Source organism: Theobroma cacao, chromosome 2, assembly GCF_000208745.1.
Source record: "Theobroma cacao cultivar B97-61/B2 chromosome 2, Criollo_cocoa_genome_V2, whole genome shotgun sequence".
Lineage (NCBI taxonomy): Eukaryota > Viridiplantae > Streptophyta > Magnoliopsida > Malvales > Malvaceae > Theobroma > Theobroma cacao.
The window spans coordinates 3,093,731-3,114,306 of record NC_030851.1 but is presented as its reverse complement, the minus strand read 5'-3'; the positions used below and the strand labels follow the sequence as shown (position 1 = coordinate 3,114,306).

General features: G+C 35.8%; 3 protein-coding genes and 1 pseudogene across 3 annotated transcripts; all 4 read left to right on the top strand.

The window, feature by feature from the left end:
- Positions 170-3,245, top strand: LOC18607641 (CTL-like protein DDB_G0288717). Its single transcript, XM_018115444.1, has 3 exons — positions 170-1,454; positions 2,372-2,717; positions 2,815-3,245. The coding sequence occupies exons 1-3, from the start codon at positions 382-384 to the stop codon at positions 3,073-3,075; spliced, it is 1,680 nt and encodes a 559-aa protein (XP_017970933.1). The 5' UTR covers positions 170-381; the 3' UTR covers positions 3,076-3,245.
- LOC108660938 lies at positions 8,838-11,394 on the top strand (annotated as a pseudogene).
- Positions 11,730-14,830, top strand: LOC18607569 (CTL-like protein DDB_G0288717). Its single transcript, XM_018115587.1, has 3 exons — positions 11,730-13,018; positions 13,957-14,302; positions 14,400-14,830. The coding sequence occupies exons 1-3, from the start codon at positions 11,946-11,948 to the stop codon at positions 14,658-14,660; spliced, it is 1,680 nt and encodes a 559-aa protein (XP_017971076.1). The 5' UTR covers positions 11,730-11,945; the 3' UTR covers positions 14,661-14,830.
- On the top strand, positions 15,299-19,054 carry LOC18607568 (26S proteasome non-ATPase regulatory subunit 4 homolog). The gene is made up of 10 exons (XM_007041812.2): positions 15,299-15,408; positions 15,555-15,668; positions 15,790-15,895; positions 16,623-16,737; positions 16,819-17,028; positions 17,196-17,493; positions 17,607-17,730; positions 18,261-18,364; positions 18,457-18,525; positions 18,693-19,054. The coding sequence occupies exons 1-10, from the start codon at positions 15,397-15,399 to the stop codon at positions 18,738-18,740; spliced, it is 1,200 nt and encodes a 399-aa protein (XP_007041874.1). The 5' UTR covers positions 15,299-15,396; the 3' UTR covers positions 18,741-19,054.

The following is a 20,576-nucleotide window of genomic DNA, read 5'->3' as shown; positions in this document are numbered from 1 at the left end:
GAATTTGGAATGATAAATGAGCATTTGCGTAATATCAAATTCCTCTGTCATCGAACTTATCCTAATCTCCGAAAACAGAGAAGAAGAACAACTGTTTCACCGGCTTTTTTTTTTATTTGAGAAATTTAAATAATTCCCACGTGGCATTCCTATCTTCCCACCCATCTTCTTCTCCAGCTCTCTCAATTTGGTTTAACTGAACAAACAGTCAACAAAGCAAAAACACACCCAAACAAAAATAACAAAAAATTATATCAAAAAAAGTAAAACAAACAAAAGCAAAAGTCCCGAAAGTCCCTCTATCAAATCAGAATTCTCGGTCTACAGACGTTTCTTTGATTCTTTCTCCATAGCTCTTTCTCTCTTTGAGTTGTTGCTGCAATGGGCAGCACAGAAGAAGAAACCAACACCTCCAAACCCGTATCTCTTTATGACGCCGCTTTACCAACCACTCCTCTCCTCTCCAAGCCCACGACCAGCTCCACCTACTTATCTCCTCCAATCGAAGAACCAGCTCAACCCGACCCTTCTGAGCCCGACCCCACCCAATTCCTCCAGATCTCTTTCAATTACGGACCCAGACCTTTCAAAGACCTTCCTTTTCTCATCCTCTTCGTTCTCTTAGTCGTCTGCACGTTCGCTTTTGGTATTTTCTCAATCTTCCATCGGAACACCAATTACTCCAACGTTTCGAGTTTCACCTACGATTCTAATTCCACTTCTTGCGTTCAAGACTCTTCCTTTTTATCAAATTCTGATTGGGTTTTTGAAATTTCACTTGTTTCGTTGTCAAGTTCGAGTCTTTGGACTTATTTAGTATGGACCCTTGTTATAACTTTGATTTTAAGTGTACCAATTTGGTTTCTTTTGCTTTTTTTACTCAAACATTACACAAAGCAGATCGTTTATGCCTTGATTCCTTTCTTTATAATCATGCCAATTTTCTTCGATGTTTATTGGTTCGTTGCTTGTACTTTGACTTCTTCTTGTAGTGATGCTTTCCCTTTGGTTTATAGAATTTTGGTGCTTGTTTTTGTTCTTTTAGTAGTTGGGATTATTGTTTGGATCATTGTGTCTAATTGGCAGCGAATCGAGTTGACTGTGAGGATTATTGCGGTTGCTTCTGATGCGCTTTCGAGGAATTTAGGATTGTTTTTGGTGATACCGTTGTTGACAGTTGGATTGGTGATCTATTATGCGCCAATTGTTGTGTTCTTGGTGTTTGCTAGATTTAATGGGAAAATTGTGGCTAAAGAATCGAATGGGGGGTATACTTGTGTTTGGAAACAAGATAGCTGGGTGCCTGCTTATTACACATTGGCGATTTTGACAATGTTGTGGTCTTTGACTGCAATGGTGGAAGCTCAGGTTTATGTGATCAGTGGCACTATTGCACAGTGGTACTTCTCCAAGGATGATTCCAAACCTAAGCGGAGTATAAGAAGTTCTTTGAGGTAACTTCCTACTGTTTTCAGTTTTTCTTCATAACAATCTATGCATTTTAGTGTACTAATATATACAGTTTTCTACTTTTGGGTGATGGTAGCTGAAACTAAGTTTGAGTTGGATTTTATTTGTGATTTTGATTGGCTGTTTTGGATACATGCTTAACGTATGAACACTAGATTGTATTGATTCATTATCAAAGATTATGATCTTGGTGATCAGCTTAGTGTGATAGTAATGGTACATAGTTGATAACATAGATTTAGATATGGTTTTTAGATGCATTGATGTATTCTAGTCAAGTATTTGTACTTGAGTATTGAAGATGACAGCCCTGGCAATTTACTGTGGTTTAGATTATCAATTTAACTCAACATGGTTTTTGTATTTACTAGCATGGACAGAAGAGTGTCTAACAATATGTAGGAGAGCATGCTCCTCCACCAGTGTTTCTTTTTTGTGTTTTATGCTGACCAACTTTCCTTGGTATATTATAACCGTTTAGTTCCTTTGTGCATCCCTTTGTTGTGTTAGATTGGCATGAAAAAAGGGCAACTTCTCCAGTTTTTGCGCCGAACTTGCCGTGTCAGAAGGCAGCATGTTAAGTTCTTTTATAGAATATTTAAATTGCTGTCTATTAGGTTTTTTTTGGTTGAGATTAGGAAACATATTAGCTTCTTGTCTACTAGACAGCATGTTAACTTCTTGAATCATATCCTCACCTGCTTTAACAAGTATTATATATTGTTAAGATGTTTTCCGAAGGATAATTTGATGAAATGTCTGCGATAGTGAAAGCCAAACTAGACATCCTTCTAAGGCATCACTAATGTATGTTGGTTTTTAAATAGTTAGCTTTCTGACTAGAAAATTAATGGTTATAACATGTTAATCCTTTTAATCTTTGGATTCTAAACACTTGCAGAAATGCATTTGGTCCTTCTTCTGGCACTGTCTGTCTATCTGGACTACTTATTTGTGCTGTTCGACTGGTGCGTGCTGCTGTTGATAGTGCTAGAGAAGAAGATGTTCCTGGGATAGTCAACCTTGTCCTGCGGTGTTGTGTTAATGCCCTACTGTCAGCAATAGACTTTCTTAACAAGTTCACCATCAACTTTGCAGCAATAACTGGTGAAGCTTACTGCACATCTGCAAGGATGACGTATGAGCTTCTAAAGCGAAACCTACTCTCTGCTGTTTTTGTGGAGACTGTATCAACTCGTTTGTTAGCAGGAGTAATTTTTGTCCTCTCAGCAGTTTATGCCATTGTGGTGAGTCTCTCATCACTAAATAGAATAATTTGCTGGGCTTGTTATTGTTTTCTTTCTTCTTATATTTATATTACCTGTATTGAATACGTATATGCAGGTATGTGCTATCTTACATGGCGTTAGCGATCTAGGGGTTAATGCATACATCGTTGCTGTTCTTGCATGGGTGCTACTAATCATAGTGCTGGGTTTCTTTGTCCATGTGTTGGACAATGTAATCGACACTGTTTACATCTGCTATGCAATTGATAGAGATAGAGGAGAAGTCTACAAGCAGGAGGTTCATGAGGTCTATGTTCATTTACCAATCAGTAGGAACAGTAGATCATCCTTCCCTACTAGAACTTTTGGTGTATAGAGACATCCCTGTAACTCAAAAATAATGTCGTTGTTGTTGATTTGTCATTTGATATCTGTACGAGGTTGTTACTACTGCCTATTGGCAAATTGTGCATACCATCAGATTCGATCGTTGCATTGTACAGTATTTGAGGCTTGTTCAATAAAGAGCTCAATTGTTTTCAGTAATGGGAAAAACCCCTTTTATTATTTACTTATATTTTCACTCCTTTTAACTTACTAGGTAAGGATCCTATACTCAAGAGGTCGAATTTGCCTTTGTTAGCAAATGATGCACGCAAGAGTTGGCTTGTACTTAAATTCACACCAATGGTTCTTATCCAAAAGTTATAATTGTGCGTAACAAAGCCAAAAGGGCACTTTACCCTGCTAATATTTGATATTTTTGGGGTAGGTCCATATATATATATATATCCGTCAAATCTCATTTCTGACTTACTTTCATGGCCATGTACCTAGTTACAAAGAACAAATTATGAAGCTGCTTTTATTATTTCTCACCAACTCTATTGCACGTTTAGACGCGGATTCCCACTTTGAGGGGTCACTGCTGCACTTGGAGAATTAAAGGAGGAGAGACCAAGTTGGATTCAGTGAAAGTGCTCTTTGCGGATCATCATATTCTGGTCCTACTATGTGAAATTGGAAATCGTGACACATTCATGGCGTTTCTTCAACGTATATCAGAAGCCATAGTAAAACTCAAAACTTTAAATGCTAATTAATTTCTTTTTCTTGAATCCCTTGCTTAAAAGTGGAATGTCGACAGGAATTAATTATTTGGTATATAGAATCTTTCACGCAGCAGAAGTTTATATAACGAGTGGATAATGCCTTTAAAATATTAATTTAAAATCCTACTCTTTTCCACCACTGCCACCTCTACCTCGGCCGCCACAGCAGCAGCCGCCACTTCCTCCTCCTCCTCTGCAACAATCTCCGCTTTCCTTGCCTCCGTAGCTTCCTCTTTCAGCAACGGTTCCTGTCGCTCCTTGTCAGCTTCGAACCCGACCAAACGCCAACTCTTTACAAAAGAATAAACCGAAACTGCCAACGGACTAGCTAATAAAATAAGGAGAATAACCGCAAAAACGAACGAAAAAACTTGATTGGTCTAACCGATGAAATCGTAAGCCAAAAGATAAACAGCGACTACGACTGCTACTATGTTAAATATTGCGAAATAGCGGGTTTCTTCCTTCTCTGCCGCAACGGAGGCGGTTTGGGGGATTTCACGGAGGAAGAAGATGGCCGTGAGGCAAACGGCGAAGGGGATGACCGCGAGCATGATGAGGTCGTTGGAGAAGAGTGCGGAGCAGAGGTCGGTGAAGATGGCGGTGCTGAGACCGACATAGCCTTTCAAGATGCCGGATACTGGGCCACGGTTGCGGCGGAAGTTGCGGATGCAAGTTACTAACACCGCCGTGTTCATCCATGTTGTGCTGTTGCCTCCCATGCACAGGAATATGCACATCTGTAAGTAGTAAAATCGAAAAATTAGAAATTTTTGTTGAAATTGTAGAGATTTTCAACAGTGAAAATACTCATTGTCTTGGGAATGACATGAATTTTTACTAGAAATTTTTGAAAATTCTACTACTATTGAAAGCATCTAGTCATACAGAACAATAAACAAGCTAGTCCAAAAATGGAACTTTTGAGTAAGCAGTACTTTTTTTAATTAAGTATATATAACAGTAATGTTAAAAAACCAATTCAAAGCAAGATAAATTGAACAAAGATAAAACCTGTTTTTCGTGAGTGTAATTAGCACTCTTTAGCTCAAATGCTTAAAAGGATAGTTTTCCACACTAATGCATAATTGCATTTGCGTGCAGCAACAAACCAGAGAAGGAATTTTAAAGAAGAACAGAAATTGTTCTGATGAAGGCACACTTTATTTATACTAAACACCCCTATTTATACATAAAAAAGATAGTTACATACATAACACTTGTCAAGACGTGGATTCAAGTATTAAGGCATGGATTACAAGTGTTAAAAGGAAGTTTAAAAACAATTTACTACAAGTAACTGCATGTCTAAATCCAAATAACCAGCAACTGCATGTCTTTATCCAAGTAATCAGCAACTGCACATACACGGACACCAAGCCATGCAAGTATTATTCTTAACACCCTTCCTTAATGCTTGCATTCTTTACCATAAGTATTTCTTGATTATGTTCAAACTTAACCTTAGAAAGAGGCTTAGTCATAATATCAGCAGCTTGATCATCAGATGAGCAATATTGTACAAGAATTTCACTTTTCTTTTGTGCATCCCTCAAGGCATGATATTTTACATGAATGTGTTTAGTTCTCCCATGGAAAACTGGATTTTGAGCTATTGATATTGCAGATTTGTTGTCAACAAACACCTTGGTAGGATTCATCAACGGCATTCCAAGATCAAGTAGAATTTTTCTCAACCATATCCCTTGATTTGCGGCTGCAGCAGCTGCTACGTACTCTGCTTCTGCTGAGGATTGTGCCACTGATTCTTGCTTGTGTGAATTCCATGAAAACACTCCATTCCCAAGAGTAAATACATATCCAGAGGTACTTTTGACATCATCAATGCTACCTCCCCAATTACTATCAGAAAATCCTACAAGTTCAATGGTTTTAGCTTGTATGAATGCAACACCATAGCTTGCTGTACCTTTTAGATACCTCAAAATCCTTTTGGTTGTTGTAAGATGTGATTGACATGGTTGTTGCATGAATCTTGACAAGTGACTGACAGCAAACATTAGTTCTGATCGAGTTGAACATATATAGAGAAGGCAACCAATTAAACTTCTATATTCACTGGAATTGTAGAGCTTGTTACTTGAGTCAATTGACAATTTCTCTTTTGCATTCAAAGGAGTTTCAGTTGTCTTGCAATTGTTCATGTTGAATCGTTTCAACACCTTTGTTATGTAGTTTTATTGAGTCAGGTGAATACCACTCCTTGTTTGTGACACTTCAATATATGAAATATGAAACTTTCCCAATGAAGCGAATCTTTTACACGTCTTCCTCGTCGTTGAGATTTTTCTTGGTGTTAGAAGCAAAAACCACCTGCCCCAAAACAAAGGTCAAGCTAGCTGCAGTTATGCATTTGTAGGCTTTATTATAAAAAATCATAAGCAACCCCACCATTAAAACTGTGTTGCATCAATATTCAAGCATGTGAGGAAAATGCAGAACAAGTACAAATCGTGTGGCCTAAAACAAGAAGTACAGTTGGATTTTTTTTATTATATTTTCGAAGTTCAAAAATACATTTGAATATTTAATTTATTGATTGATACATAATTTTTTTATTAAAAAGTAAGATTCAAAATCTCTTTTTTCCAAATTAAAAAAAACAAAATTTAAAAGACGTAATAAGATTGCATTAACCACAAAAAGTATCATACACTTTGTACTAGCATTTATTTATAAATAATTTTGAGAATAATTAAGTCTTAATAATGTTTCCGTTTTTGTGAAATAAATAAAAAATTCAATTAAACCGAACTTAACTAAATAAAAAAATGCAAGTTGCTATGGTCCTTGAATTTTTGAATCCCTTTTTGCTATAATATATGCTTAAAAAAATAAAATTAAACTAATGTTTCATCATGAATCATGTTGATTTGCAAAAATTAGGAAAAACATCTACTCGTTTTCATTTGGAAAACATTACACCAACAAGTTTATAAATCGAATCCATTTTTTTTAATACCAACAAGTAAGTTGTACAAGGCTTCCGTTTATAAACTTTTCAAGATCTCTTACTTATTGGATATGGAATGAAAATATGGACTCACTTTCTTTAATGTGTTTAATGTAACATATATGTATATATGTTTATCTGTGTATAAATACTTAAAATAAAATAATACATTAAATTCATAAAAAAAAACTATAGATAAAGTCAACTTTTTTTTTTCTTTTAACTATAGACAAATCAAACTTTTATCTTTTATCACTTATTTAGTCTTGGAAGTTTCCTTTATCCTACTTCAAACCAACAAACTGGTTACCTCTTTATGAATAAACTTTTATGTTATAGCTTATTCAGTCTAATCCTATTTCAAATCAACAAACTGGTGATCGGTGACTTACACTTCTGATCATACAAGTACTAGATTAGTAATGATTCTTTTAGGCAAAATAACTGTCGGTACCAGTTAGCTCAAATTGCGAGCCTCAACATGTTCATTATAAAAGACTTTGAGATGAATGTGATTCGAGGCTTCTTATATTATAGAGAATTACAAGTTGCTGATGCAAATGAGAATTCAGATTGGCCTCGACATGGATGAAGAAAGTCACTTGTTCCAAAAAGCTATTAAGATTTGTTTATGTAAATTTAGGCCACTATAGTTTTCTTTCTAGCATGCAATTTTTAACATTAAAATTATTTGTATTTAAAATGGAAAATATAGGTTTGTATATGTATTATATGTAAATATAGACATCCAATTAATCATCCTGAAAAAAAAATAAAGGCAAACCAACAAATTTAGCAAATTTAGGCAAAGAAGAAACATAGCACAACATTTTTTACTTGGATAGTTTCCATTAAAATATCATTTGTTATTATTATCCTTTCGAATCAATTGTATCCAATACGAGCAGTTGGGCTTACTGTAGAAGCTCATTTAGCCCATTGGGTCTAATCGTAATAATATATGAATCTCAGCCCAGGCCTATCTATAAATGAGACTGGGCTCATTTAGATTCTCCTTCTCTTCTTTACAAGTGCCACACGTGCTTGGCTCCGATGAAAAATGGTGATGGTCCCAACTCCTGATGGATTGCGGAAGATCGTTTTACAATAATACAACCGGGAATAGTCTAAAATTTCTCATTAACTCATTTCTCAATCTCAATATTACTCTAGTAATGGCAGTAAAATTAAATAGTAAATAAATCTTGGTTTAAACAGTAAAGTTTTTTTTAATTATTTAAAAAAATTTAAATATATTTTTATTATTTTATTATTACTCCAATTAAATTCATATAATTTATTTTATATCAAATCAATTAATTATTATTAATTAAAACATAATTAAACTAATAATTAATCAAAACATAATAAAGTTATCATGAATTTCACTATTTATTATAATATATTAACAATATAACTTGATATAAAATTANTTGGCTCCGATGAAAAATGGTGATGGTCCCAACTCCTGATGGATTGCGGAAGATCGTTTTACAATAATACAACCGGGAATAGTCTAAAATTTCTCATTAACTCATTTCTCAATCTCAATATTACTCTAGTAATGGCAGTAAAATTAAATAGTAAATAAATCTTGGTTTAAACAGTAAAGTTTTTTTTAATTATTTAAAAAAATTTAAATATATTTTTATTATTTTATTATTACTCCAATTAAATTCATATAATTTATTTTATATCAAATCAATTAATTATTATTAATTAAAACATAATTAAACTAATAATTAATCAAAACATAATAAAGTTATCATGAATTTTATTATTTATTATAATATATTAACAATATAACTTGATATAAAATTAGTAATATTTTGATTGAAGATAAATATTAAATATTAATCATAAAAATGATTAAATTAAAATAAATATAAAAATTTTAATGATTTTTTTTTTTCTTAATAGTTGAACGTTTATTTAGTTATTATGTGGTAAATAAAGTGTTTTCCTTTGATTAATAAAATAAGGCCCGGTGCGCAAACTCTCCAGGCTTCTACCCTTCTTGCTAGGTAACTGAGAGTGATTATATTTGAAAAAAAAAAAGAAAAATTGGGATTTCTTTGTTCTGTGTTTGTAATTCAAATGGAAAGTAATTTAAGGTGTTATTGTTAATCATTAGGGTAAAAGATTAACAAACAAAAAGATGCGTCGGGAGATCTCGATTTTGGTACAACCTCGATGCCTTCTGCTCTTCATCGTCCTCTCAATTTTCGTCATTTTCTCTTTATCCGGTACTAAACGGGTACGCTTCTTCTTTTCTAAATACCCCATACCTGGACATGTGTAGATATGTAGTCTTTGGATCTGAATTTGGATTATTTTATTCATTAGTAGCACTTTTTACGGTAAAACAGATTTGGGTTTTCAATATACTCTAATGGGATTGATGGGTTCCGTTTCATTTTGGTTTTTTGTTCTGTTTATTTTGTTGGATATGATTCAAATTCAGTGATTTTTCTGGATATATTTCTGAATTGGGTGGTTATGGTAAAAGCTTGTTTCTGAGATATGCTATTCATGAAAGATGCAATGAAGATATTTTGAAGTGTCCTCTTACAACCTGAGCATTTACTCTTTTTTTTAGTTTCTAGTAAAAGGGTTTTATTTGGGGTTCTGAATGTGCTTTGTTGAGACAAGCATGAGATTGCAGTTTCCTTGATGTTGTTTATCTGATTTTGCCTCATTCTGTTAATTTGGATAGGTTAAGTCAACAATTTTTAGTAGTAATTGACCCTTTAATTGTTTCTCAGGAGGAAGAGGCGACTGTAGAAGAGGAGCATGAAATCACCCACAGAGTCTACTTGGATGTTGATATTGATGGCCAGCGCGTTGGTACAACTTCTTTTTCCCACATGATCAGTGATGAGACTTGTTTCTTTTTAGCTTAAAAGTGCTACAATTTGTGCTCTGCAGGTAGAATCATCATTGGATTGTATGGCGAAGTTGTGCCAAAAACTGTTGGTATGTTTTGATCGTCTGTCTCAATAGATTTAGTTGCTTAGAAACTTATTAGTTTTTTGAAACCATTGGCACATTAGCCATGCACAAGCTACTTTAAGCCTTGTCATATGTCATGTGTGAGAAAAGCTCACCTTTTAAGCTGATTTAGATTTATTAGTTTCTTTCTCCAATTATTTCCAATTTTTACTATATTCTAACTTGTTCCATTAATTGTTGAATGGCTGGCTAATGCTATCAGTTGTTGTTTGCAGAAAATTTCAGGGCTTTGTGTACAGGTACTTCAGTCTTAGCTTTTTGTTAGTTTTGTACCTACCAGTACTATTGATAGCCAGTTTAAAATTTTATGGTAAAATATGCTTAAGTTTTTGCTTCCCATCTGCAGGAGAGAAAGGCAAGGGTGCCAGTGGGAAAGCCCTTCGTTATAAGGGAATACCATTCCATCGTATAATATCTGGATTTGTGATTCAAGGTGGTGATATATTTCATGGTGATGGAAGGGGAAGTGAGTCTATATATGGTGGCACCTTTCCTGATGAGAACTTTTAAGATAAAAAATTCACATGCAGGTATTCTTATATGTATTATTTAGCTGTCTGTCTTGTTTTAATTAGATATGATCTATGGACACAAATGCTTTCTGAGCTTAAAAGCTTTAATGTTTTCTCTGTTGTCTAGTTTCTTCCTTTTTATTGTCAATTTTTCTTCAAACATTCAGTTGTTTCTCTCTTTAATATTTTATTGCAGGTGTAGTTTCCATGGCTAATACAGGACCTGATTCTAATGGCTCCCAGTTTTTTATCACCACTGTCAAAGCCAGCTGGTAAGCTATATGGTAATGGCATGTTCAAATTTAGGTGGAGGGATGAAGAATCTTTCTGTAAAACAAAAAAAAAAAAAAAAAAAAAAAAATGTTTTGGGTTTAGAGACCTAATTCATAGACCGTTTTCAACCTCCTGGATGTCATGCTTTTTCTATGTTTTTAATCATCCGGCAAAGCTGGCTTTCTCGATACTAATGTAAATATGTTTTTGTAGCTATGCCCATCATCTGGACAATTAATGTGAAATACATTGCCTGTAAAAGATTAGTCACCATGTTTCCGTGTCTGTTTATCCAGTGATAATGGGAGATAGAACATCTCAAATTCCTCATTATGAAAATAAGTTGTTGATCAAACTTTTAATCATTTTGCGTTCTTTTTCAGGTTGGATGGAGAGCATGTTGTTTTCGGTAAGGTTATTCAAGGCATGGACATTGTGTATATGATCGAAGGTGGAGCTGGAACTTACAGCGGGAAACCTAGAAAGAAGGTCATAATTGCTGACTCTGGAGAGATGCCAAAGAGCAAATGGGATGAGGAAAATTGAAGGTCCTGGTTTATATTAACAACAGAAAGTTTTGCGTTTTGACTCTGCTGATTTTGTTCTCTATATAATTGATTTATACTTTGCTCCCCTTGTATCATTGCCACCATAAATTTCTGGCACGAATTAGATCAATGAGTCACAGGCTTCAGTTTGAAAATATTGTAGCTTGCCCTTTTCTTGCCCTTCCTTCAGCTATCATATCTGGCTACTGTTATTAACGCTAACAATTTTTTAAGTAATCGCAAGGAATGTATTCCTTTCTATTATGCTTGTCTTTCTTGGGTTTTATTTACTTGATGTTTTGGTTATTTATTATTTATTTTCAACTATAATTTTCATGCTTGTTAATGTGCTACAAAATCATTTTCCAAACTCATCATCATTCATTAATATTGCCAAATCAATCTCAATACAATGAAAAGGGCCTTTAAATTCAGAATTTGGAATGATAAATGAGCATTTGCGTAATATCAAATTCCTCTGTCATCGAACTTATCCTAATCTCCGAAAACAGAGAAGAAGAACAACTGTTTCACCGGCTTTTTTTTTTATTTGAGAAATTTAAATAATTCCCACGTGGCATTCCTATCTTCCCACCCATCTTCTTCTCCAGCTCTCTCAATTTGGTTTAACTGAACAAACAGTCAACAAAGCAAAAACACACCCAAACAAAAATAACAAAAAATTATATCAAAAAAAGTAAAACAAACAAAAGCAAAAGTCCCGAAAGTCCCTCTATCAAATCAGAATTCTCGGTCTACAGACGTTTCTTTGATTCTTTCTCCATAGCTCTTTCTCTCTTTGAGTTGTTGCTGCAATGGGCAGCACAGAAGAAGAAACCAACACCTCCAAACCCGTATCTCTTTATGACGCCGCTTTACCAACCACTCCTCTCCTCTCCAAGCCCACGACCAGCTCCACCTACTCATCTCCTCCAATCGAAGAACTAGCTCAACCCGACCCTTCTGAACCCGACCCCACCCAATTCCTCCAGATCTCTTTCAATTACGGACCCAGACCTTTCAAAGACCTTCCTTTTCTCATCCTCTTCGTTCTCTTAGTCGTCTGCACGTTCGCTTTTGGTATTTTCTCAATCTTCCATCGGAACACCAATTACTCCAACGTTTCGAGTTTCACCTACGATTCTAATTCCACTTCTTGCGTTCAAGACTCTTCCTTTTTATCAAATTCTGATTGGGTTTTTGAAATTTCACTTGTTTCGTTGTCAAGTTCGAGTCTTTGGACTTATTTAGTATGGACCCTTGTTATAACTTTGATTTTAAGTGTACCAATTTGGTTTCTTTTGCTTTTTTTACTCAAACATTACACAAAGCAGATCGTTTATGCCTTGCTTCCTTTCTTTATAATCATGCCAATTTTCTTCGATGTTTATTGGTTCGTTGCTTGTACTTTGACTTCTTCTTGTAGTGATGCTTTCCCTTTGGTTTATAGAATTTTGGTGCTTGTTTTTGTTCTTTTAGTAGTTGGGATTATTGTTTGGATCATTGTGTCTAATTGGCAGCGAATCGAGTTGACTGTGAGGATTATTGCGGTTGCTTCTGATGCGCTTTCGAGGAATTTAGGATTGTTTTTGGTGATACCGTTGTTGACAGTTGGATTGGCGATCTATTATGCGCCAATTGTTGTGTTCTTGGTGTTTGCTAGATTTAATGGGAAAATTGTGGCTAAAGAATCGAATGGGGAGTATACTTGTGTTTGGAAACAAGATAGCTGGGTGCCTGCTTATTACACATTGGCGATTTTGACAATGTTGTGGTCTTTGACTGCAATGGTGGAAGCTCAGGTTTATGTGATCAGTGGCACTATTGCACAGTGGTACTTCTCCAAGGATGATTCGAAACCTAAGCGGAGCATAAGAAGTTCTTTGAGGTTACTTCCTACTGTTTTCAGTTTTTCTTCATAACAATCTATGCATTTTAGTGTACATGCTTAACGTTTGGGTGTGCATGCATATACAGTTTTCTACTTTTGGGTGATGGTAGCTGAAACTAAGTTTGAGTTGGATTTTATCTGTGATTTTGATTGGCTGTTTTGGATACATGCTTAACGTATGAACACTAGATTGTATTGATTCATTATCAAAGATTATGATCTTGGTGATCAGCTTAGTGTGATAGTAATGGTACATAGTTGATAACATAGATTTAGATATGGTTTTTAGATGCATTGATGTATTCTAGTCAAGTATTTGTACTTGAGTGTTGAAGATGACAGCCCTGGCAATTTGCTGTGGTTTGGATTATCAATTTAACTCAACATGGTTTTTGTATTTACTAGCATGGACAGAAGAGTGTCTAACAAAATGTAGGAGAGCATGCTCCTCCACCAGTGTTTCTTTTTTGTGTTTTATGCTGACCAACTTTCCTTGGTATATTATAATCGTTTAGTTCCTTTGTGCATTCCTTTATTGTGTTAGATTGGCATGAAAAAAGGGCAACTTCTCCAGTTTTTGCGCCGAACTTGCCGTGTCAGAAGGCAGCATGTTAACTTCTTTTATAGAATATTTAAATTGCTGTCTATTAGGTTTTTTTTGGTTGAGATTAGGAAACATATTAGCTTCTTGTCTACTAGACAGCATGTTAACTTCTTGAATCATATCCTCACCTGCTTTAACAAGTATTATATATTGTTAAGATGTTTTCTGAAGGATAATTTGATGAAATGTCTGCGATAGTGAAAGCCAAACTAGACATCCTTCTAAGGCATCACTAATGTATGTTGGTTTTTAAATAGTTAGCTTTCTGACTAGAAAATTAATGGTTATAACATGTTAATCCTTTTAATCTTTGGATTCTAAACACTTGCAGAAATGCATTTGGTCCTTCTTCTGGCACTGTCTGTCTATCTGGACTACTTATTTGTGCTGTTCGACTGGTGCGTGCTGCTGTTGATAGTGCAAGAGAAGAAGATGTTCCTAGGATAGTCAAGCTTGTCCTGCGGTGTTGTGTTAATACCCTACTGTCAGCAATAGACTTTCTTAACAAGTTCACCATCAACTTTGCAGCAATAACTGGTGAGGCTTACTGCACATCTGCAAGGATGACGTATGAGCTTCTAAAGCGAAACCTACTCTCTGCTGTTTTTGTGGAGACTGTATCAACTCGTTTGTTAGCAGGAGTAATTTTTGTCCTCTCAGCAGTTTATGCCATTGTGGTGAGTCTCTCATCACTAAATAGAATGATTTGCTGGGCTTGTTATTGTTTTCTTTCTTCTTATATTTATATTACCTGTATTGAATACGTATATGCAGGTATGTGCTATCTTACATGGCGTTAGCAATCTAGGGGTTAATGCATACATAGTTGCTGTTCTTGCATGGGTGCTGCTAATCATAGTGCTGGGTTTCTTTGTCCATGTGTTGGACAATGTAATCGACACTGTTGACATCTGCTATGCAATTGATAGAGATAGAGGAGAAGTCTACAAGCAGGAGGTTCATGAGGTCTATGTGCATTTACCAATCAGTAGGAACAGTAGATCATCCTTCCCTACTAGAACTCTTGGTGTATAGAGACATCCCTGTAACTCAAAAATAATGTCGTTGTTGTTGATTTGTCATTTGATATCTGTACGAGGTTGTTACTACTGCCTATTGGCAAATTGTGCATACCATCAGATTCGATCGTTGCATTGTACAGTATTTGAGGCTTGTTCAATAAAGAGCTCAATTGTTTTCAGTAATGGGGAAAACCCCTTTTATTATTTACTTATATTTTCACTCCTTTTAACTTACTAGGTAAGGATCCTATACTCAAGAGGTCGAATTGGCCTTTATTAGCAAATGATGCACGCAAGAGTTGGCTTGTACTTAAATTCGCTGCTAAGGACCTGAAATAAAGATAAATTTAAATTTAAGAGATGATTTATCGTGGTATGTTATATAATTGTATGATATTTTTTAATTTTTATGTTAATATTATATGAATATAAAAAAAATAAATAATATTTTATTAATGATAATTAAATAAATATTAATTATAATCATTTATTTGATTTAAAATAAAAGTATAAAAATTTAATTAAAAATAATGAAAAATATTTACTAAAATTTTTAAATAATTCGAAAATTTGGCAATTGAAAATAAGAAGTGAAGGAGGGGCATATTGGTAAAAGCGAAAAGTTAAACGCCCGATATTTAAATTTCCCTGGGTGAACAGCAAAAACCGACAAGGCAAAGCAAACATTTGATTTCTACTAGATTTCTTTTCTTCGCTTCCAAGCCTACTCTCTCTTAGCATTTGCAACCATGGTTCTCGAGGTAAGCAATGCGAAAGATTCCTCCTTAATCTCCTTCTTTAATCATCATTTACTTTTCTCTTTTTCTTCATTTTGTTTTCCAAATTAGGGTTTATTGGATTTAAATTTTAATCAAATCCTTTTTTTTTGTTTGAATCAAACAATCAGGCGACTATGATATGCATTGATAACTCGGAATGGATGCGAAACGGCGATTATTCGCCCTCTCGATTTCAAGCTCAATCTGACGCCGTTAGTCTTATCTGTGGAGCTAAAACCCAGGTCATTACTGCTTTACCTTTCGCTCTTCGGTTCATCTTGTTTATTTATGAATTTAGTTACGCTAGGTTTTCTTTCTTAAAGAGACATGGGAAATTGAATTTTTTTTTAATAAATTATGCAGTCTAATCCGGAGAACACGGTCGGGATTTTGACGATGGCGGGCAAAGGAGTGCGTGTAGTGGCTACTCCTACCAGTGATCTCGGCAAAATCTTGTCTTGCATGCACGGTAATTTACCTATTTTCTTTCTCTTTTAGATTCATTTATTTTGAGTCTTATTTAGAGATTAAGTTTATTTAAGCTAGGATTTCATAAATAAATATGGGTTCTTGAACTATATGTGCCAACAGACATACCATGGTGAATGAAATCCGTGTGTTTGTGTTTTGATTTACTGTTATATGGGAAGATAAAGGTTATTCAAGTTGGATCTTGATTTGGTTTATTTTTACTGTGTTGTTAGCAAAATAAACTAAAATTTCAGTGTACACTTTTATGTGTAGTCTTGGTTGATGTAAAGCTTGACATTTAGTTGGGTGTGACAGTTTGTTGGAAATGAACAGGAAAAACATTAGATATGTTGAACAAAAAACCAGCATTAATTGTTTTGTGGCTTTCTAATTGGATCATATAAGTACATAAGCTTAGCAATTTGAAATTATGATCTATGTAAGCATGCAGTTCAGCATGAGAGACATGCATGCTGACCTCTAGAAGTTGAGAGCATCTTTTTCACTTACCTTACAAATGGAGAACTTGTCTTTGCTGATGGATCTCAGCAGTTACATTTAGTATAGTTTGTCATTGCAAAAGCAGCATATGAGTAATGATTAATCTCTAATTTTATAGTAAGTATTTCTGAATTGAAGGTCATCTTCCGTCCCCCTCTATTATTCTTTTCCCATCATCATCACCTTGCTCTTCATCTTTATGTATTTTTTAATGTTTTACACAGGTCTTGAAATGGGGGGAGAGATGAACCTAGCAGCTGGAATTCAGATTGCTCAGCTGGCTCTAAAGCATCGCCAAAACAAAAATCAGCAGCAAAGGATTATAGTTTTTGCTGGAAGGTAAACATGTTGGCCTTTCAATTTGCGTGTTCACCTTAATTCAGATATATAACTTTTTGTCCTTATGCTTTATCCTGTCAGTCCTGTTAAGTACGAAAAAAAGTCACTGGAGATGATAGGAAAGAAGCTGAAAAAGAATAGCGTAGCTCTTGATATTGTCGATTTTGGTGAGGATGAAGATGGAAAGCCAGAAAAGTTGGAGGCTCTTCTTGCAGCTGTTAATAATAATGACAGTAGTCACATTGTTCATGTTCCTCCTGGTCAAAATGCACTTTCTGATGTGCTTATCAGGTTTTACTTATCTCCTCCTTCTGATTCTTTGTTTTCCTTAAAGTATTGGGTTTCTTGTGAAAAAATGTACATTTGAGTAAGATGCTGTTGGCTCATGTCTTTTTAGATTATATTGCTTATTTACTAGTGATTGTGCAAATGGTATAATTTTTTGATTCCTATGCCAGCACACCTGTGTTCACTGGGGATGGGGAAGGAGGAAGTGGCTTTGCTGCTGCAGCAGCAGCAGCAGCTGCTGTAGCTGGTGGTGTTTCTGACTTTGATTTTGGCGTGGATCCAAATATCGATCCAGAGCTGGCTCTTGCTTTAAGGGTTTCCATGGAAGAGGAGAGAGCAAGGCAAGAAGCTGCTGCCAAGAGGGCTGCTGAGGAAGCCACTAGACAAGAAAAAGGAGAGGAAGCGCAACCACAGTCCGATTCACAGAATGCAACTACAACTGCAACTGAAAAAGTTACTGATCCAATGGTTGGTATTACTTTGAAGTCATTATATTTACCATTCCAGTAATTACCATCTGTTAACACTGGATAGTACAACTTAAGTTTCAAATTGGCTTTGGCTAACTGATGTTGTGGCAGGATGAGGATGATGCTTTGCTGAAGCAGGCCCTTGCATTGTCAATGAATATCCCAGGATCTGATTCTTCTGCGGGTGATGCTGAGATGTCTGAGGCAACTAATGATGATAAGGAATTGGCCTTGGGTATGTTCTGTTGTTTTGTTTCTTATCTTAACATATCAGGGTGTATGCTGTATCAAGCTACTTGACTGCCTTTTCTTTTCTAAGGAGAAAATATTATACTAATTCCTTTACTTCTGGAGGATTACAAAATGCTTCCATAGATTCTGATTAACATAGATGGTCCAAATGAGTGCAACATCCATACTGGTGTCCAGCTAGTCCACAATCTATATATCTTTTGCTAAACACTACCAATCAAATCTCACCAAAGGACTAAATCATACTAGGTTTCCTTCATATGCTAAGCGCAATCTTTTAGCTTTATTATAAGGGTGATAATGATGTATGCCTTTCAGTTTGCAGCCATCTTAATGTATATACAATTTAGTGTGTCAGGATTTTGCTTTATATTGGTGTGCATTGGATGTTTTACTGGTTTAAGATGCTTGACTCCAAAGTCCAACTTGTAGATATATAAATGTAGCCAAATGCATGCATCAATATCATCCACATCTAAACTAATGCAAAATGGTCTCGTTTCTTGCATGCAGCACTTCAGATGTCAATGCAAGAAAGTTCAAAAGATTCATCAGCGCAGTCAGATGTCAGCAAGGTGTTGGGAGATCAGTCTTTTATGTCATCCATCCTTTCATCAGTAAGTCTAGTAGAATCTTGCCTTTTCTAAACCCATATGTAACCAGTTTCTGCTTATGTTGCCTGCATTCTGATGTGTTATGGCTTTTACAGCTTCCAGGAGTTGACCCAAATGATCCAAATGTGAAAGATTTGCTAGCATCTTTGCCAGGCCAATCTGAGGTATGTTCATTGAGCTTATCATAACCTGATATGAACTACAAACTCAATTTTCTGTTCACGGTGGCATGGCTTCTACCACACGTCCATTGAATGCTGACCAATTAGACATTTTAGGCTGCTACACAAGTGGGGACTGATCTGTTTTTGTAATTTTTACTTGCTCCTAGTCACAAGAAAAGAAGAATGAAGATGAGCAGCCAAAAGATGACAACTGAAGATCCATTGAACTGGCGCTGAAGGCAAAGACTTAACATTGCGGAATCCTATTGTACCTTCCTATAGTGGTTGAAGTGTCGGCTCATTTCTAACTGAGTAAAAGATTTCTGTTTCTCCTGACACAAATGAGACACTAGAGGAGTTTGTCAAAACTGTACTGTGGACTTAGTTGAACATTTTCTATTTTTCTGTTCTAAAGCGCCCGAAGATCTATCATATTTATATGTTAGAATGGGATTAAAGTGTCAACATTCAGTTCTCAATTTTTATTTGATTCAAAGGGAAAAGCAGGATTTGTTGGTGTTTGATGACAGATTAATTCCAATTTGCCCCTTCTCACCTGCCTTTAGCTAAATTTATTCATATCTGTGGGGAGCAAACTAGCAAATCAGAACCCCGAATGATATTACCAACTGCTCTGACCTATTAGATGTGTAGCTTTTTAAAAAAAAAACAAAAAACGAGCTTAGGCCAAGAGGCAAGCCCAACAAGTTTGTTCTTGACGCAAAAATAAGAAAAGCCCAACAGTTTGTTCGGAACTTCCCTTTGTAGCTCCAGGCGAAATTTGTGAAGTTTTAAGCTTGTCGGCCGAGGTGCCAGGTGCTGATGAGACAGGAACTCCATGGGATAAATGCAAGAAGAGCCGACACCTATCAGAAATTGCTTCGTAGTAATTACTGAAGAATCGTTTTAGAAGACATGAGAGCAATCTTTCTGGTCCTCAGTTTTAGTTACAAAAATGTTACGGTAGATCAGGTCCAAACTCTCCAAAGATTTTCTAGACAAAGATGGGTGCCTATTGCTAACTGCATAGTCATCTGTGACTATCCTCAGACGTAGTCCAGTCCACCAGGGCTGGGCCAGCATTTTCTTTTCAAGAGTGGGTACAAATCACTCAGCCAGACAAGCACTTCCCTGACTAGTCTGAGGTAGATTAGGCTGCACCATCCAAACCGAGTACTTCCATTAAGAAGAAGCTGGTCACATAACCAGCGAGATTCGTGGGGTCGAACCCTCCCAAAAACAAGCCACTCCACAAACCATTCCATGCACGTTTAATCAGACGTTGATTCGCGTTATTAAAAATGAAAATAAAGGTAGCCGGACCCCTCTGGTGGGCCTAACAGAGAATACCTCTCTGTTTTCAACAGTGGAGACCCACCCACATGGTGGTTATGTCTCCCCATCCACGTCCATTTCTTCCCCAGAGAAAAATTCTTCTGGGTGGTAGCGTTTGTACTGCATCCAACTTCGTATCAATCATCTCTTTATCTCTTATCAAACTGTTTTATGGAAAATGATTGTTGGGCTGTTGCCCCAGCGGCCTACACATCCTTAGACAAGTTTGTGGAAGAACTCGAGCCTAGGGATGTGAAATCTTGGATTGGTAGGCGCCAAAAATCTGTTTAATGAATATAAAAACAACGTTATGATAACCAAGTTGTGCGGGTAAGGGGGTAGAGAACCAGCACGGATTAGCGGTGATTGGGAGGTACATGCATGGCAATCGCAATGGCCAGAGGATGATGGATTATTCATTTATACCAAGGAAAAAAAAAAAGCTTTAGTTTTCTTTCACCATTTTTAACTTTGTCTTAATCCATTCTTCACTGTGGGTTTTCACGTAAGGTGATGGACTTTCCTTTACTTTCACGCAAAGAACCCTTTTGAGGAACACAGAGATAGAGAAGATGGGGATGTGGGTGTGCGATCCGAGATGGGACCACCGTATTTTTCTACCTAGGTTTTGTTTCATTCCTAGACTTTTCTCGGTTAGCAGAACATGCTTTTTCTTTTCAATATAAACCAAAGCAACTTTTGCAATTAACCTTCTG

Bases quoted from the DNA above. Each gene is read 5' to 3' on its own strand.
- LOC18607641 (XM_018115444.1), top strand. From the start codon at position 382: ATGGGCAGCACAGAAGAAGAAACCAACACCTCCAAACCCGTATCTCTT. The intron at 1,455-2,371 runs GTAACTTCCTAC...AAACACTTGCAG, and splicing joins AGTATAAGAAGTTCTTTGAG to AAATGCATTTGGTCCTTCTT. The intron at 2,718-2,814 runs GTGAGTCTCTCA...ACGTATATGCAG, and splicing joins CAGCAGTTTATGCCATTGTG to GTATGTGCTATCTTACATGG.
- LOC18607569 (XM_018115587.1), top strand. From the start codon at position 11,946: ATGGGCAGCACAGAAGAAGAAACCAACACCTCCAAACCCGTATCTCTT. The intron at 13,019-13,956 runs GTTACTTCCTAC...AAACACTTGCAG, and splicing joins AGCATAAGAAGTTCTTTGAG to AAATGCATTTGGTCCTTCTT. The intron at 14,303-14,399 runs GTGAGTCTCTCA...ACGTATATGCAG, and splicing joins CAGCAGTTTATGCCATTGTG to GTATGTGCTATCTTACATGG.
- LOC18607568 (XM_007041812.2), top strand. The intron at 15,669-15,789 runs GTCATTACTGCT...TAAATTATGCAG, and splicing joins TCTGTGGAGCTAAAACCCAG to TCTAATCCGGAGAACACGGT. The intron at 18,526-18,692 runs GTATGTTCATTG...ACTTGCTCCTAG, and splicing joins CTTTGCCAGGCCAATCTGAG to TCACAAGAAAAGAAGAATGA.